Source organism: Doryrhamphus excisus, linkage group LG14 (genome assembly GCF_037039965.1).
Source record: "Doryrhamphus excisus strain RoL-2023G ecotype Guam linkage group LG14, RoL_Dexc_Guam_v1.1, whole genome shotgun sequence".
In the NCBI taxonomy this organism is placed as follows: Eukaryota; Metazoa; Chordata; class Actinopteri; order Syngnathiformes; family Syngnathidae; genus Doryrhamphus; species Doryrhamphus excisus.
In genome coordinates this window covers 19,799,032-19,817,669 of record NC_136370.1, presented here as the reverse complement: position 1 = coordinate 19,817,669, position 18,638 = coordinate 19,799,032, and the positions used below count along the sequence as shown (strand labels likewise).

Below are 18,638 nucleotides of genomic sequence, written 5' to 3'. Positions count from 1 at the left end.
GGTATTAGCATGCTAATGTTAGCATTACTAGCATTTTTTGCTATTTTCATGGTAGACATATTTATCAACAATCATGCTAGGTGTGAGCATTCTTATGTTAGCATTGCTAATATGTTAACATTAGCATAGTAACATTTTTATAGGAAGTCACATATACTTTACCCCTATCATGTTCGGTGTTGGCATGCTAACATTAGTATGCTAGCATTGTTAACATACTAACAGTAGCATAGTAACATTTTCATAGGAAGTCACATATGCTTAACCCCATCATGTTCGGTGTTAGCATTGTATGTTAGTATGCTAACAGTAGCATAGTAGCATTTTTAGGCCTTTTTATAGCTAGACACATATTTACCACTATTTTGCTTGGTGTTACCATTGCTAACATTAGCAACCTAAATATATAGGTAAAATAAATGTATAACTAATATTTAAATCACAATATGGGGGAACTGTAGTGCTCGGCGAAGGTCTGCGGAAGCCGTAAATTAGCCTCACACACTTCCAGTATAAAATGTATCGGTACTTACCACTAACGAATGATAATGTAAGATGATCTAGTGCTTCTGTAGCCAAACTAACTTCTGCATCTCAGCACAAAATAAATCTTAAAAATCCAGACGGGGATCCGGATGGCTCCCAAAATGTATTCTTCCATATCCCGTTTCTGACAATTCCTGCAAAGCTCATCCAAACAAACAGATAAACGCCAGTAAAAACATAATAATAATAATATAATACATTTTATTTCTTGGTGCCTTTCAAAACACCCAAGGTCGCCGTACAGAAATAGACACAGAACACAATACCAGATAAAATAGTAAAGCAGGGGTGGGCAAATATTTGGACTCGTTTGACAAAGTTAAAATTGTTCGGGGGTCCAGAACATATATTTAACACCACACACACACTGTTTTATGCTTATCATTTTTCTTGAATTATTTTTTTCAGGAGCACTAACTTTTAGTTTTTTTTTAACTAAATAAGACATCCGACTTGCAAGTCATGTTGCCAGTTTGTATGTTAAAAGTTGAAATACTTAGAAAGCAACTGGCGGGCCAGATTCAAACGCTTGGTGGGCCGCATGTGGCCCACGGGCCGTAGTCCGGGCCCATCCCTGTAGTAAAGCCAGTAAAAGACAAGCAAAACGAAGGTCAGGGGGGTAAACGGTTTCAAACAGGTGAGTTTGAAGGTGTCAGCAGAGTCCAGTAAGCGGATGTGTCGTGGTATTCCAGTATTCCAGGGAATATTCCAAAGTCTCGGGGCTGAGCAGCTGAAAACCCGAGCGCCAAAAGTAGAAAGTAGTCAAATTAAAGTGAGGCGTGGAGAGCAGGGCAGAAGATGATTAGGGAATAATAATAATAATAATAATAATAATAATAAGGGTATCCACTGGCCTTGGTTTTGTTAGCAAAACTAAATATTTCAACTATGGAAGAAACATCAGTGCTGATGCAGCAAAGCAAAGAAATGTCTTTAAAAGTGACTTTCACCATTCAAATGTACTTTAAATCTTATATAAATGTACTTTAAATCTTATATAAATGTACTTTAAATCTTATATAAATGTTTTCTATGAGGTCTGGTTTTCACTTTCAGAGCAGAAGCACTTTTCATGGACTCCTTCTTCCCCGCCGTTAGCTCCTCCCCTCCTGGCTTCCACTGCAACAGCTGAGCGTCCTCCCCCCCGGTGACCAGCGCACCTCCGGACGCGTCCCACAGGAAGCAGCGCACGGTGGAGGCGTGTCCGCCGTCGAGGCTGGTGAGCAGACGGAGCCCGTCGCCATCGCACTCCATCAAGTGAAGGTCGCCGCCGTTGTCGCCACCGACCACCAGCAGCTTGCGGGCGTCCTCCAGCCACGCCCCTCCCACCAAGTAATCCAGGCCGCGCCCGGGGGCCGCGGGCACCAGGCTGCGTGCGTCCCGGCAGCTGAAGACGGTGAGGGGTTCCTCGGTGTCCAGCTGTCTTAGGTCCCACAGGTGCAGACCCTCGTCATGGCCGAGACACAGCAGGCGGCTGTAGTCGTCGGCGCACCAGCACACGGCGCTGGCGGAGGAGTCGCTGTTACAAGTCGCCAGCAGCGCCTCGTCCTCCGTCGCCCGGCTCAGGTCAAACACGTTGACGAGACCGTCGGTGGAGCAGGAAGCCATGCGGTCCTTGTCGCCGGGGTGGAAGCGCACCTGCGTGATGTCATCGCTGTGTGACTCGGAGTACACCCCCAGGAGGGACGCACCGGGCTTCCTGGCGTCCCAGAACACCAGGAAACTGTCCTCCTTGTTCACCTGCTCCGTGCCGGCGCACAGCAGCAAGTCGCCGCAGCTCAGGTCGAAGCTGCAGAAGCTGTGGGACGAGTCGCCTCGAAACAGCTGGGCGGCGTCCGTCCCGGGGCGGCGAGCGTCCCACGCCCGCACCGTCCCGTCCGCGGAAGCCGAGTAGACGAGGTGCGGGGAGGTGTGAGCGAAGGTGAGACCGCACAAAGGGCCACTGTGACCACGGTACTCGCCCTGCAGCTTCAGCGTGTCCTTGTTGTGTACGTGGACGGCCATGTTGGAGCACGAAACCGCCAACCCGCCTTCTGGCTGAAGGGCCATGCCAAGCAGGTAGGTGGGCTTCTCGGGACGACATCGCCGAGCGATGGACAACCTTGTCAACTTCTTCTCCAAAGCGTCCATGATCATCCAAAGATCCAAACACCTTCAGCAGAAAAACCGTAACAATTATTAAACAATGTTAGCCGCTCTGCTAAACTGACAAATAGTATCAATAAACTGTCATGGATTTATTTATTCAAGCCCTCACAGGGAACATTGAAAGCAGCAGAAAAGAACATATATTATATTATTTCGGACACACCAAAGTGATTTACGTGGATGAAAGTAACGCCAATTAGCATACAGCATCGAACAGTATTAGCAACCGGACCGACTAGCTACAAATATGATATTTGAGTACATATACCTTATTTCCTCCGCGTTCAAAACACCCGCCAACTCTTTAATTCACCGACGACGACATTTTCATATTCTTTTCTAGTCTAACCACCTCCTACAAGAACAATTAAGTCGCTTATATAAATACGGTCCGTCCCCCCTGTTGACTGTCTTGGGTGTTTGCTAAAATGGGCATGGAGGGCGACTGTGTTACAGTCTTTAAAGACCGGAACAACATCCGCCCAAACAAAGGTTCCGCATCGCCCAAACTAGCAAAGATTATGTATCATTTTGTTTTTAAACAAAGTTCTGACTGTTATTATTATTATATAATGTCATTCTATTTTATTAGGTGTTATTCATTTGTGTTATGATGTGTTCTTTGTTTAGCAAAGACAAAACTTCGGGAAGTTGTGAATCCAAAGATGTCCTTTAGATGGCAGCAGTGTCTTCTCATCAACGTTTCAATGCTGAGCAACCCTTTTTTGGTCTTCAACTGAAGCACCTAAATCCTAAATGTTTACTGTATAAAAGTTGACTTTAATATTCAGGTACGTCTCACAGGGACAGTTTAAAGACATTCGTTATAAACAGAAGTCCAAAATGCTCACCTCGCCTCAGCTGAGAACTTGGAAAAGAATTAAAGCGCAAACTTTCAATGTTTTTTAACCCAGCAAAGTCTTCATCTACCTCAGTCCCACTTCAGTGCTTCCCTCAGGAGGAGCTCATGATGAAGAAGCCAGCATCTGGAGTGTCTCAGTAGCAGCGCCAAGTGGAAAGCTGGCCAGAAGACAAAACCACTTGACCACAGGTCCGTCCACATGTGAGCGAATGAAGCAGCTGCAGTGTCCGAGCTGGAGTGGTGACGTCATCAAAACCTCCATCCATGGTGATCTACCACTAAACATCCCTGCGTGAGACACAACTAGATGATGGACGAGCAGACATTGCATGATAGTTGGACGTTCATGTTCATGCAGCTGTGTCCTCACTTCCTGTTCTTTGTGAAGGTCAAGGAATGTCACATGATCATAGCTTGGCGCAGAGGATCTCAGGACCAGATGTACAGGCCGGACCACATTTACAGTCAAAGGCATCAAACTTTAGGAAAACTTTTTCAACCAAACAAAAAACACCAAACATTGAAATCATCAATTTTATTTGATTTATTATTATTTTATTTGAGTCCATTTGGCTGAAAACATCTCATCTATATACAAAAATAGTCAAGTCAATCTTCATAGGTCCTCTAACGAGTCCAACATCAGGACACCAGTCAACCAACTCCTAACACAACACATAAACCAGTGGTGTCCAAAGTGTGGCCCCGGGGGGAATTTCTTCACCCTCGTCATATTATAGAATTACTGTATTTTCCGGACTATAAGTAGCACTTTTTTTCCTAGGTTGGCTGTTCCTGCCACTTATACTCCAGAGTGACTTATGTATGTTTTTTTTCTACCTAATTATGCATTTTTGGCGACTTATAGTCCAGAAAATAGGGTAAATGAATAAATTATCAATGAGATATGACATTAATAATTTGTATTGTCACATCAATACAAAGCCGAGATGTTGTCATGTGTTAGCATATACCGACCAACATGGGATTGTTTTTAGCATCTTTAATGTATGAAATACATCAAAGTGGTCCCAAATGTGAATTTGTTTATCCATACGACCCTCATAATAAAATGTGTGGACACCCCCGACATGAACATTCAGAAAGTCAAATGTGGTTTCTTGAGTTTCCAGCTTGAGGAGCAGCAAAGTGCAAATGGCAACATGAAATAGCGTGTCATGACCTCGCAAGGCACTAGAGGGCAGAGTCGAGCTCTGCTGGCGGTTTCGCCGCCGTATTTGGTCACGTTTCTTAACATTTTTAATGAGGAAAAGGAAGGGTCGTGTTCTTGACCTTCATGGAAGCTCCCTGTGTGCCGTTAAAAGCAAACCGCACAGACAAGTCATGTGTTTGCCGGAGGAAACAAACTGGAGGAGCAATGAAATGTCAACACTACACGCAGTTTTGAAGGATTTCGCATAAGAAAAAAAGCCACCCTGCCGGTACAACGTCGTTTATAATATTTTTTAAAAACACGTGACCTGGTCTTCGTGGCGTTGACATTTCAACATGTGAAGGCTGTGTGAGAATAATGTGCCATCACGGGCAGCAAGGCTACAGGCGGTGAGCCCAATTGAGTATTTATTGCTTTTTAAAAATATGTATATTTCCTACTTGAGGCGTGTACGGACATATCGTGATTGTAATGCCAGTGTGAAAGAGGGCGTGAGGACGTTTCATCAAGTAAACATCCCACATCGGTGGAAAGAACACAATTAATTTTTTACAGTGTACATCAAGTGGGAAATAAGACAAAAACTCTTTAAAGTTCCCACAGTTGAAAGATGGTATGTGCCTGCATGTGCGTTTCTTCTAACAGGAAGAGCAATCGATCACAGAGCTAACGAGGCGCTGTGCATCCAAAGCCCTGTGGCGGCTTTAAAATGGTTTGCGTCGAAGAAGAAGACGAGCTTCTACTTGGAGTGTCCTGTGCAAACGTCCACTGGAAGCCCGATGCCGTGTTCCGTCACGGCGAATCAGTAGTGGTCTTCTGGAGAGGAGCAGGAGGATGTTGGAGAAGACGTCGAGCATGAAGGGTCGCGGTGCCGTCCAAAGGAAGGTCACGTGGTCAGCAGAGCGGCAGGTAGCTGAAGAGGAGCGGCACCAGGAAGAGCGTGTTGAAGCCCACCGTCCCGTAGACGATGTAGCGGTAGGAAAGCTCCACCTCCGCGTGCTGCCTGGCCTTCCTCATGTCGCCGCCCGGGATGGCCAGGAGGCGGCACACCAGCGGGATGGTCAGCGCCTTCATCAGCGCCCGCGTGGCCACCACGACCAGCACGCCCAGCAGGAAGCGCAGCGCGGCTGTGCCCACCAGGCCCCCGCTGAGGGCAGGCAGCGAGAGGGGAAGGCGCTCCGGCGGGGGGTCCGCCATCAGGCCCAGGCGGTGGTTGACGTGGGAGGCCAGGGCGATGCCGCCACCCGAGCCCAGGATCTGAGCCGTGTCGCCCCGGGATGTGCTCCACGTGTCCAGGGTGAAGGAGAAAAGGCCCAGGCCCAGGTGGACGCACACGATGACCAGCGGGGCGTGGACGCACGTCAGGACGAAGTCGTCGATGGCGTCCATCGCCGGCAGGAAGAGGAGGAGAATGAGGACGCTGTAGAAGACGCCGACAATGACGTCCTGCGAGGATCACAGTGTTAGAGCAGACGTCATAAGCATTAGTTATTATTTTTAATAATAATAATGCATTTTTGTCAAAGAGATGTTCTCCAGAACGCCATCCACATCATTTGCCAAAAGGAACACAAAACAATAGAAGAGGTTTAAACCAATGCCTTAGGACCTTTTCCAAACACATTGTGGTGCCCCCGTGGCATTCCACTCCAGCTGCGGGGCAGTCTGGTGTTTGGGAGCTCAGAAATGTTGTGGAAGTGGTTTCATGGGGCGATTTGTGACGACGTTAAAGAAAGAGGAATATTCAAGTCCACAAAGAAAGCCACCAAAAGTGACTGCGTTTTGTGTTGTTGTCATAAGGTTGCCATGGTAACGAGCAGCTATGTTTGCAAGAGCCGACTGGAGCCAGACGTCAAGGCGGCCACACAAGATTCTTTGCAGATGAACGCATGGAGCTCAGACGCTTCCTGGCCGTTCCTTGCCAACTTCCCTGCCAATATTTTTATATTATAATATTGTATTAATATTATATTAATCATATTTATATAATATCAGATGCTGGATCGGGTTTAGGTCCTTGTCCTTGGAGGTGTGTTTGGGGTCCTCATCACGTTGGATTCCTGCCCTGCAGCTGCGTGTCCCCAGGAAGGTGGCCATCATTCAAGTTCCTGGAGCTCAGCAGTGATGAGAGGATGAGAGGAGCTCCAGGAGTCCTTAGTCTGATGTTCTTCAAAGTCTTTGCGGGCCGTCTTGTTCATCATGTCTTTCCAGCGGTGTTGGTCATGTGATCTAGCAGATGTCATGTGGTTGCAGAGGCCGTCACCACGACGACACCTGTCAGCAGCCACGAGGAGTCCAAGGCGTGCTAAGCGACTTGTTCCACGCAGCTGTCAATCAAACCTGCTTCAAAGCGCTGTGACCACTGATCTACTCATCCATCTGGACCCTTAAGACAAACTTGGCTTTTTCCTTTGGGAGCGTCGGAGCACTGCAATTGTGTGCGTGTGTGTGTGTGTGTGTGTGTGTGTGTGTGTGCACATGGGCGGGACTTACCAGAACCGAGTGCATCCCCAAGTAGATCCGACTGACGCAGACCAGCAGACACCAACAGAGAGCCAAAACCAAGCCCAGCGTGAAGGAGTACTGTAGACCAGATACGAAGAGTCAATCACAAATACTAACCATCAACACTGACGGTTGGGTGCTGGAGCCTATCCCAGCTGTCTTGGGGCGAGAGGCGGGGTGCAAACTCCACACAGAGATGGCCGAGGGTGGAATTGAACCTGGGTCCCCTAGCTGTGAGGTCTGCACGCTAACCACACGAACGACATGCAGCCCTTAAAAGTCTTTAAAGTTTATTTATCCTATTTATTTGTCCTATAGTACTTTATATAACTCTTAATATGAATAATACAGCCATTGGTTGTGTTACTACTATACGCTGGCATAGAGTATTTGTTATGTTTGGGAATCTCATGATAAACTATTTTGTTAAGTTGTGTGTATATTGTGAATGACTTAGGTGCTCATTTATGTAGGTAGAAGTTCCCACTCCCACTCCCACACGCCTATGTCACCCTTGTAGGGGCAAAATTCATACTGAGGACGACCTGTTAGGTTCTTCTTTTGCCTTCATTGATTATGCAGTTAGAAGATCATAAAAACAATAAAGTTTTATCTTATCTGACCTCAACCGTGCATGAAGCGTCCGCATGTACAATCAAGTAGCGGGGAGATGGACGGGAGGCGGGACATAAGGTTGACTGACAGCTGAGTCGGTAGAAATGTGATCTGCTGAGGTTTTCACTTTCGCTAAAAGCCTTTTGTTCTCTTTTGTGTGTGAAACACACATACACACAACCCTCAGGTTGACACAAACACACATACACACAACCCTCAGGTTGACACAAACACACATACACACATACACAGCCCTCAGGTTGACACAAACACACATACACACAACCCTCAGGTTGACACAAACACACATACACACATACACAGCCCTCAGGTTGACACAAACACACATACACACAACCCTCAGGTTGACACAAACACACATACACACAGCCCTCAGGTTGACACAAACACACATACACACAACCCTCAGGTTGACACAAACACACATACACACAACCCTCAGGTTGACACAAACACACATACACACAACCCTCAGGTTGACACAAACACACATACACACAACCCTCAGGTTGACACAAACACACAAACACACATACACACAACCCTCAGGTTGACACAAACACACATACACACAACCCTCAGGTTGACACACACACACATACACACAACCCTCAGGTTGACACAAACACACAAACACACATACACACAACCCTCAGGTTGACACAAACACACCACAAGGTTGCATCTGATGTCCAGTGGGTGGAGTTAAGCACCTTGGCCTTCATGTTAGCAAACTGTCGGACGTTCACGACGTCATTACAGTCTCAAGAACTCCAACACGGTGCCGACAGAACTTCCCAGAACCGTGGCCGTGCTTGTGCGGACTCGCCAAGGCCCCACCTGAGTAGTCAGTGTTTTTCAGTCAGTGTGAGTCTAAGCTTGGTGTCTACAGCTCAACATGGAGGCCCATAGCCACGCCTCCCGCCTGGCAGGTGGCCATTTCTGCAGTGTAAATATCATCATGTTTACGTTTGACGCCGCTACAGTGCATGGGTCTCGGGCTGCACATCATCAGACATCAGGGAGAGCCTCCACATTCGCGTTCCAGCTTTGACCTCACATGGAGAAACATCTGGCTGTGGTTAGCGTCCTCGCTGAGGGAGGCGGGGCCCCGCTGCTGTGGAGGGAGGAGATCCGGCTGACTTGTGCCCATCCAAACATTCCTGTTCTGCTCCGACAAGTCCGCTGAGACAGCAGTGATACGCAATGTTTCTCTTCCTGTGATGTTCACCTTGAAACACGTCTACTGCTCTGTGGTTGGCTCAGTGAAATGAGACTGCTAATTGGTGCTAACGGACTCTACCACCACCAAACATCCATGGACATTCGTACACCAGTGTGGAATGGATAGGACTACAGGCACAGTGGGTGCCAAGGACACAACAGCAGTGTCTGCTGCCCCTCGACTACATACATGTTACACTATTAACACTGCTCAACTTCTTTTTACACTTGTGTAACAGTTAAGAATGTTCAGTGTGGGTCTGGTGCATTTAAAGGGCATATTTCCTGTTTTAGATGTTGACGTAGTTACCCTTTTTGTTGATTTTTATGTATACATTATGTATATTCATTCATTTGCTACCTCACAGCTAGGAGACCCGAGTTCAATTCCACCATCGGCCATCTCTGTGTGGAGTTTGCATGTTCTCCCCGTGCATGCGTGGGTTTTCTCCGGGTACTCCGGTTTCCTCCCACATTCCAAAAACATGCTAGGTTAATTAGCCACTCCAAATTGTCCATAGGTATGAATGTGAGTGTGAATGGTTGTTTGTCTATATGTGCCCTGTGATTGGCTGGCCACGAGGCCACCCACCAGTCCAGGGTGGCCTCTTGCCCAAAGAAGACAGCTGGGATAGGCTCCAGCACCCCCATGTGAGGATAAGCGGTAGAAAATGAATGAATGAATAAAAGGTTTCATTTAAAAACTGCATTTTGTGTTCAGTTGTGTTGCCATTGACTAACATTTCAATTTGTTTGGTGCTCTGAAACATGTGTAACAAAACATGCAAAAGATGAGAAATCAGGGAGGGGGCCAACACTTTTCCACACCATTTCCTCTGGGAAGGAAAGTTTCCAAAAGGGAAAAAAGGCCAACCAATGTCCGATGTTCAACCTTGCCGTCTCCTATTCTGACCCGACCCTTCATGTAGTCATGTGTGAGACATCCGAGGTCATAAACAAACACAGCAGCGAGGTCAAAGTCTCATTTGAGTCATGTGACCTCCACGCTCACGTGTTAAAACTTTGAGCATTGTGCATCAAAGACGTCAACGCGGCCGGCTGTCTTATCTGGGCTTGTAAATGAGTTTGCGTTATAAACCTTAAAGACCATTAAAAGCTGAGCTGTTTCATTTCTACTTCCTGTCCATGTGCTCTAACTTTGTAGCAGAGGCACGACGACACAGGAAGCAGTCGCTCGGCTACAGAGATTATCCATGAACTTATAGCATTAACATTCCACCTACAACCTTTTCCGTTGTTCAAAGCATTCACTAACTGAAAGTCCACCAGAAAGCCTTCATTGGGCGGACAGATGATGTCATCAAAGAAGTTCAGAACTGCAAGATCACAGCATTTGGCTGGCGACCAGTCTGTCGGGATAGGCTCCAGCATACCCCGCAAACCTACAAAATGGTTGGGTGGGAGATCACAGCCTATCATAGCAGCCTGTGAGCAGTAAAACGATGCTACAAAGTGACGTTAGTGTTTGTCTGTCTAAATAAAGTTGGATTGAATGATCTTTCCATGTGATGCATGTTTGTGGTAACTGCGGTGCACTGATCAAGTCCAACTGAAAATGCTGATGCTCTAACTGAACATATTTCATGTGAAAAACGAAGAGGAAGAGGAAGTTAGCGGGTTTCCTCGATGAGGAAGCGACTCCCATTCCAATCGCTTCCCTTTTACCGTGCAAGTTTGTGAGTGGATTTGTGAGCGTTTCTTCTTCTCACCTGCCAGCGATCGCAGGTCAGGATGAAGAGGGCGAAGGGGATGGCGGTGCCGGACATGGCGTGTGTGGACGGCATGCTGTACTCCGAGTTGTAGAACACCTCCATTTTGACCACAGGAGGCGAGGCGGGTCTGGACCAGCCGATCACGTCCTTGGTGCACTGGCCCAGGTACATGACCCACACCCACACCATGATGAGTCTCCGGCTCACGAAGGCGTCCACGTTCCACAGCAGGAAGGGGAAGAAGGTGATGTAAAATAATTCGTTGCCCAGCTCGGTTCCGAATGAGAACAGGTAGTAGAAGACGCGGTTCTCGATCAGAAACTCTTGACCGGCGTCCCCCGTCAAGGAGTTTCTGCGAAGCGGCTTGACCCTGCTGGCTGCCCCGGCTTCGTCCGTCATGGCCCCGCTGTGATCCGACACACCAGCCGCTGGCGTCTTGGTGGGCAGGGAGCCATTGTGGGGAGGATCTTCCTCGCGGTGCTTTTCTCTCTTCCGAACCCCCGCTGTCCCCAAGTCCACATCCACTGCCTCGCCCCCATCGTCCTCGTCCAGCTGGTGGTAGCAAGCCCCGTTGTTTTGCGTCTCGCTCGGCGTCGCTTCCCTGTCGTTGCCTCCCCCGACCGCCGTCCTGGTAAACGTCCCTCGTACTCCGCAAATGTGCTGGAAATGAGCGACGAGGTGTGGGTCTTGGAGGAAGCGGGAGAGCTCCAACAAGCGGTTACTTTTCTCCATGTTGGACGTACGGCTCGGTGGTCAGCGCGCAGCCGAAAGAGGAAGCAGTCGCTCGGCTACTTTGGCCGCACGGTGGACTATGGAGGCTAGCTAGCATTAGCATTAGCATCAGCATCAGCGCCGAGTGTCTTCAACTATGGCGACTTAAAGCGGATAGACGTGTGCATCAAAAACTGCCATGAGGTTTTAAAGTGTAAGCGACAATGAATACAATAAATACCGAAGATGTTTGCTCTTGTTCGTCCTGATTCTGGTACTGACTTTAAACCGACCTCTTCAATGGAGACTCTTCTTCTACTGACAGCACTCTGCCCACTGCACGAGCAACCCGCCTTTCCTTGATGCCTTGCAGGGCCGTCGGACATTCCAGCACTCCTTATGTTTTCCAACTTCCTGATAGTTCAAAGCATATTTTTCTTTCGTGTTTCTTTAATGCTAAGTGCTAGTGTTAGCAGTAACGCGAATCTAGCTTCGGTTGGGTTTGGGTGTTGCTCAGGAAAATAGCTTTGCAGCTTCATAATAAGATATGCCTGATTTATTAGAACACAGCACAGAAGGTCATAGTGCATTACAAACATAATCGTAGACTGTTCTTCACACCATCCATACCTTTGTCACTGTCGTCTTTAAAGGACTGATTGGTCAAATGTCAACCACGTAAGAAATATTTCATCAAAATAGATATATTTCTGCTAAAATATTGAACTTCTCTTGAAGAATGTGTTGTTATTTTCACATGATGGATAGGAATAAACACCTGGAGTAGCAGTAAAATCCCTGTCCCGAATAAGACACAGTTGTAGACAATGAATGACATCAATTAATAAACACACATGGAGTAGCAGTAAAATCCCTGTCCCGAATAAGACACAGTTGTAGACAATGAATGACATCAATTAATAAACACACATGGAGTAGCAGTAAAATCCCTGTCCCGAATAAGACACAGTTGTAGACAATGAATGACATCAATTAATAAACACACATGGAGTAGCAGTAAAATCCCTGTCCCGAATAAAACACAGTTGTAGACAATGAATGACATCAATTAATATCGACACAAAGCAGACAGGTTGACTTTACAAAGCAAAGATCGATACAGCGTGAAAATACGGTAAAAACTCTCCAAGCAGGATTCACAGTAGGAAACTATAAAATGTACAAATTTAAAGTGAAACGTTGCTTTAAAATACTGGCAGGCTCCTCTTTTAGAAACATTTATCCAGCAAACCAACACCCTTAGAGAGAACATAGCTGCAATGTTATTTATTTCCAGCAGGGGGCAGCAGCGAGTCGGTAAAGGAAAGACAGCGACCACATGAGAGCTTCACTTTTCCCACGGCCAGTGAAAGCGCAACGAAATGACCTTTGCGTGACGTCACACAGTCAGTGAATGTTAGACAAAGAAAAACATTAAAGGTAAGAAAAATATCTTCACAGGAGCGTCAATAATCCCTGAAGAAGCCCACGTGAGCCACAAGAGCAAAAAAAGTCAATCATTGATGCGGTGACAGCTTGACCTTTGACACCGGTCCCGCGATGGTGGTCTCTCCGCACGTCAAGCAGACTTTCTCAGAAGCTTCTGGAACAAGCAAGGCAGGCCATTCCTTGCTGGGAGGGTTTCTCGGCATGTCCGTGAAGGCCACAGTCAGCCGTGGTCGTCCAGGTTGTACAGGAGCAGCCGGTGGTCCGCTTCCAGCGGTTCCAGCGGTTCCAGCGGTTCCAGCGGTTCCAGCGGTTCCAGCGGTTCCAGCGGTTCCAGCGGTTCCAGGCCCGAGCCAGGGTCCAGCCCGCAGAGGCAGCCCGCCGACGGACAGCACGGCACCAGACGGTAACGCTGCAGCTCCTTGAAGCTCAACGATGGAGAGCAGCGGTCGCTGACCAATACCTTCACCCTCTTCCTGTCCACCATCTCCTCTTCCTCCTCTACATCCTCCTCCTCCTCACTGTGGATCTTCCTCAGCAAGTTGTTGATGAGGACGGAGCGCCGCAGGTAGGCCTCAGGGTCCTCCAGGAACCTCAGCTTCTCCAGGGACAACTTGAGGATGCAGCCCCTGTCCTCCTGCAGTATCAGGTGCTGCACAGCAGGGAGACACGTGAGGTCCCGTCATCGTCAGTGGCGTCATTAGGCCTATTTTAGGGGGACTTCAGCCCCCCTGAAATGTTCTTAAGCTCCCCTAAATAATTTGATATTTAAAAAAAATGTTTATACATTTTTTTTGGACAAAAAAAATCTCTGACAAATTTCATATAATAGGGCAAAAGCAGGCTAATAAGCAGGCTAATACTAGCCTACTACTACTACTACTACTACTACCCGTAGTAGTAGTAGTAATCATAAGAAGAATAATGATGATAGTAATAATAATAGGCTGATGAATAATATAATAATGATTATTATATTATTAGACAACCATTATAAACTCAGATTCAGTGGCGTCATTAGGCCTATTTTAGGGGGACAAGACCCCCTTTAAAAAAAATTGTACAAAATCTTATTTTATAAATTGTTATTTTTTTTATTGATTTTTTTTTACAAAAAAATCTCTGACAAATTTTATGAAATACAGCAAAAGCAGGCTAATAAGAAAGCCAATAAGCAGGCTAATACTAGTCTACTAGTAACCGCTAGTAGTAGTAGTAATCAGAAGAAGAATAATGATAATAGTAATAGTAATAGGCTGATTAATAATATCATAATGATTATTATATTATTATACTAGCATTATAAACTCAGATTCAGTGGTGTCATTATGTGTATTTTAGGGGGACCCTTTTTTTACAAAAAAATCTTTAAAATCTTATTTTACAAAATTTTATTGATTTTTATTTATTTATTTTTTATTTTTTTACAAAAAAATCTCTGACAAATTGTATATAATAGGGCAAAAGCAGGCTAATTAGAAAGCCAATAAGCAGGCTAATACTAGCCTAAGTAATAATCAGAAGAATAACGATGATAGTAGTAATAATAATATAATAATGATTATTATATAATATATCTAATTATATAATTGATCGCTAAATCTGTCCAAAAGTGGGAAAGTTTGTTATTTGTGTTTTGGATTTTTGTGAATGTGTATTCATTCATATCCTGTGCATCTCCAGGGGGCTAAGCCCCCCCGTCCTCAGAACCTAGTGCCGCCCCTGGTCATCGCCATGGTAACTAAGGTCCACTCTGCCAATCTGACAATGAAGACATCATCTGCATGAACGTTTTGACATCCATGAAGGACCCAAACGGACCACAGCGGCATTTGACGAAATGAGAGCAGACCATCAAATGTACTTTTTGAAAATATCCTCGTAGGCCTCCGTGCAAAACCTCCTCCTCCGCATATTTCCTCTTGAAGTAAGCGACTTTCGACGTTGTTGAATGGTTTGGACGCTCTCCAGCGGGCGGGGGAGGGGCCTCTGAAAGACATGTTTATCAACATCAAAAAAAACGACTTGACACCAGGCCGCGTTGGCCGAAAGCTGAGATGCTAACCTTATGATGATGGGATCTTCTAGCATCAACGTGGGTGAGACCTCCTGACCCTCCACATCTTCCTCGCACTCCTGCGGGGAACTCAAGTTCTTAAGGTCTGCTTCCAAATCTCTTCTGGAAAAACTTTGACATCAACTACATGCGGTTAATTGGACGGAATAGGCCGCTGCTGCTAACAAAGCAACCTCGGAAGCTAACTCGTTAGCATCTGAATTTGCTTACTTTAAAGTGCCGCTAACATAGTAAGCTAACGAGCTAAGTAGTTTTCCTCTCCAATGAAATGATTGCAAACTTATGAAAGAAGCCAAGGTTTTACCACTTCCACACAGAATGAGAGGTAGTCTCCATGCAGCGTGGAAGGTGATGACTTGGTTTTGGAGTAATGACGGTCAACCGCAAATCATGGACCACTTTTTCAACCAACGTGATATTGCGAAGGATGAACGTACACGCTTGCACCAACACTGTTTATTAAAAATGACAAATATTTCATTTCTTTGTCATTCCAGGAAACCACCCACACTTTATATTTCACGTCTCTAAGCGCCCGTGGGTATGTCGTATACAAAGAATACAATGTTTGCAAAGAAGCTCAGCAGATGGAGGTGTGTGTGTGTTTATGTGTGTGTGTGTTTATGTGCGTGTGTGTTTATGTGCGTGTGTGTTTATGTGCGTGTGTGTTTATGTGCGTGTGTGTGGGTGGGTGTGCATGCGTGTTCTTTTTGGGCTGTTCTTTAAAACGCCACAAATCCACGGTGAATGCGAGTGGGAAGCATTCCAGTGGCAAAAGGTCCACTGTGCCACTGTGACTCAGACGTCCAAGAGCATTACGTGGTCTTTGGGGACGAGGGTCCAATGGAATGGGAAGGCATGACAGGAGAGAAGGTGTAGGATGTGTGAGCATCTCACACGTCTGTTGTCATGCCGCTTGACGACAAAGATCTCCATGAAAAAACACATTCAATGAATTGAAGTAGTCTTTTTGCTCAGTGGTCAAGTGGGAAGACGTAGAGGAGCATTAAAGAGCATTCAAGTGTACTAAAAGCTGAAGTGAACGAGTCGAGGCTAATAATAATCATCTACAGTAGTAGTAGCAGTCCTACCTATTCATGAAGTCCAGCAGTTCTTCGGGAAGCCTGTGCTGGTCCGGCGGCAGCTCCTCCACGGTGCGATCCTGGTGCTCTCCAGCCTCCTAAAATATCTCCTCGACAGCAACAAGAGAGGAGACGCCAGCTTCATTGGTCCCCGCGGAGGCAGATGTTTCCTGTTGCTAAGAGACAAAACAAGCGCGGGGATGACGCGACTAGCATCCCTCCTCTCCATCCCGCATCATCCAGGGCGCTCGCTTTGATTTCCTGTACGGACCAGCGGATACACCAGGCCGCAAAAAACTTTAATTGAATATTATAAAAAACAAAAACACATTTGAAAAAAATAAAATAAAAAAGAGTTGCACGGCGGGCGAGTGGTTAGCGCGCAGACCCCACAGCTAGGAGACCAGGGTTCAATTCCACCCTCGGCCATCATGTGTGGAGTTTGCATATTTTTTTGCATGTACCCGTTTTCTCCGGGTACTCCAAAAAACATTCCAAAAACATGCTAGCTTCATTAGCCACTCCAAATTGTCCATAGGTATGAATGTGAGTGTGAATGGTTGTTTGTCTATATGTGCCCTGGGATTGGCTGGCCACCAGTCCAGGGTGGACCCCGCCTCTCGTCCCAAGAAGACAGCTGGGATAGGCTCCAGCACCCCCCGCATGGAAAAAAGCGGTAGAAAATGAATGAATAATAAAACTGGGTGTGGCTTTATCGTTAGCGTGTACGTCCTTTTGTTGTCTTTTTTTTGTTGTACAGTGGATACAGTGGACACTGTGGATACAGTGGATACTGTGGTACAGTGGATACTGTGGTACAGTGGATACAGTGGATACAGTAGATACTGTGGTACAGTGGATACAGTGGATACAGTGGTACAGTGGATACTGTGGTACAGTGGATACAGTGGATACTGTGGTACAGTGGATACTGTGGTACAGTGGATACAGTGGAAACTGTGGTACAGTGGATACAGTGGATACAGTGGTACAGTGGATACTGTGGATACAGTGGATACAGTGGAAACTGTGGTACAGTGGTACAGTGGATACTGTGGATACAGTGGATACAGTGGATACAGTGGATACAGTGGATACAGTGGATACAGTGGATACAGTGGATACTGTGGATACAGTGGATACAGTGGATACAGTGGATACTGTGGATACAGTGGATACAGTGGATACAGTGGATACTGTGGATACAGTGGATACAGTGGATACAGTGGATACTGTGGATACAGTGGATACAGTGGGTACAGTGGATACAGTGGATACTGTGGTTACAGTGGATACAGTGGATACAGTGGATACAGTGGATACTGTGGATACAGTGGTGAAAAATGTCTGGTGCCGCCACTGGACTTTGAAAGCACCATAGCTGCTATGAGATGGAAAAGTGAAACTTTGAAATATGGCAGCATTGATTCCATTGATACATGACTTTTTGAATGCTACCTGTATTCCTTCTTCCTGTTTTAGCGCAGCTCAAACGTACGTTGGACTGAACAAAGAACATTGAAATAGTGACATTTATCAAATGTCTCATTAGCATTTTTGCTATTGTGACAAAGATGTGATATTCTCCTGGATGCTTTTAGATCACGCTCCGCTTGACAGCTCAAACTCTTGTTTGGATTTTTCTCTGCTTGTCACCAGTTGGTTGGCCCCTTTCTTCTTCCCTGCTATTCTTGTCACTGCTGGGCCCCGCGTTCCTGTTTCCGCCTCCCATGGAGCCTTTTTGGGAGCTTGAACCTTCCTGCTGCCGTATGGTGAAGTAATGCTCCATCAAATCCTAACAAGCCAGTACACATGTAGTATATAAATATAGTATTCCACACTTTAGGAGTGCATTCAAATTGTTAAAGGGTTTTCATTGATCATGATAGTCACATGATAGTCACATGACAGCCAATTGGGGACATAGACCTACAAGGGTTGGATTATGACACAAGACAAGGTGTCAGGGCTTAAAGGCACAAAGGCATCCAATCTGCTGTGATTGACGGGGAAGCGGAACCAACATGATGCTGATGCTTGCTGTCAAAATGAAGACGTCTCGTTTGAAGACAGCAGATGGCCGACAGAGACAGACGAGCCCTCAGCGGGAATCTTTATTGGCATCCACAACAAGGAAGTCAAAGGTACAAAAAAGGGGGTGCAACGAGGGCCCAGACTGGGAGCCAACAGGGGCAGCGGGGGCTATGGTTCTTGGTAGGCGGGTATGTTAGGGACAACCAACCAAGGTGCCTTTTAATGACGACATGATGAAATGACTTTATTGTTTACAGGAAATATTTATATTTTTGACAAGTATAGACGGTTGAGTTCAGCTCATGAAAAATGTTTTTTTTTTTTTTTTACCTTTCGAGGGAAAACACTTTGAAATGATACACCTTCTGCATAAAAGCTGAAATGAATTGAAAAAAATATTTCATCCTGTTGCTTATGCTTATTATATATATATATATATATATATATATATATATATATA

The 18,638-nt window shown here is 46.1% G+C and overlaps 2 protein-coding genes and 1 long non-coding RNA gene across 3 annotated transcripts; all 3 read right to left on the bottom strand.

Annotated features, from left to right (window-relative positions):
• Nucleotides 1-767: 767 nt before the first annotated feature.
• wdr89 (WD repeat domain 89) lies at nt 768-3,118 on the bottom strand. Its single transcript, XM_078795995.1, has 2 exons — nt 2,963-3,118; nt 768-2,698 (listed from the first exon to the last, which is right to left on the bottom strand). Exon 2 carries the CDS (start codon nt 2,680-2,682, stop codon nt 1,555-1,557), a length of 1,128 nt encoding a protein of 375 aa, XP_078652121.1. The 5' UTR covers nt 2,683-2,698; nt 2,963-3,118; the 3' UTR covers nt 768-1,554.
• A 1,301-nt stretch (nt 3,119-4,419) lies between these two features.
• Nucleotides 4,420-11,918, bottom strand: sgpp1b (sphingosine-1-phosphate phosphatase 1b). The gene is made up of 3 exons (XM_058091398.2): nt 10,826-11,918; nt 7,224-7,313; nt 4,420-6,176 (listed from the first exon to the last, which is right to left on the bottom strand). The coding sequence occupies exons 1-3, from the start codon at nt 11,558-11,560 to the stop codon at nt 5,625-5,627; spliced, it is 1,377 nt and encodes a 458-aa protein (XP_057947381.2). The 5' UTR covers nt 11,561-11,918; the 3' UTR covers nt 4,420-5,624.
• A 553-nt stretch (nt 11,919-12,471) lies between these two features.
• LOC131140391 (uncharacterized) lies at nt 12,472-16,278 on the bottom strand. Its single transcript, XR_009132401.2, has 4 exons — nt 16,154-16,278; nt 15,051-15,121; nt 14,850-14,974; nt 12,472-13,637 (listed from the first exon to the last, which is right to left on the bottom strand). It is a non-coding gene; the product is annotated as an uncharacterized LOC131140391 (long non-coding RNA).
• Between the last annotated feature and the right edge of the window lie 2,360 nt (nt 16,279-18,638).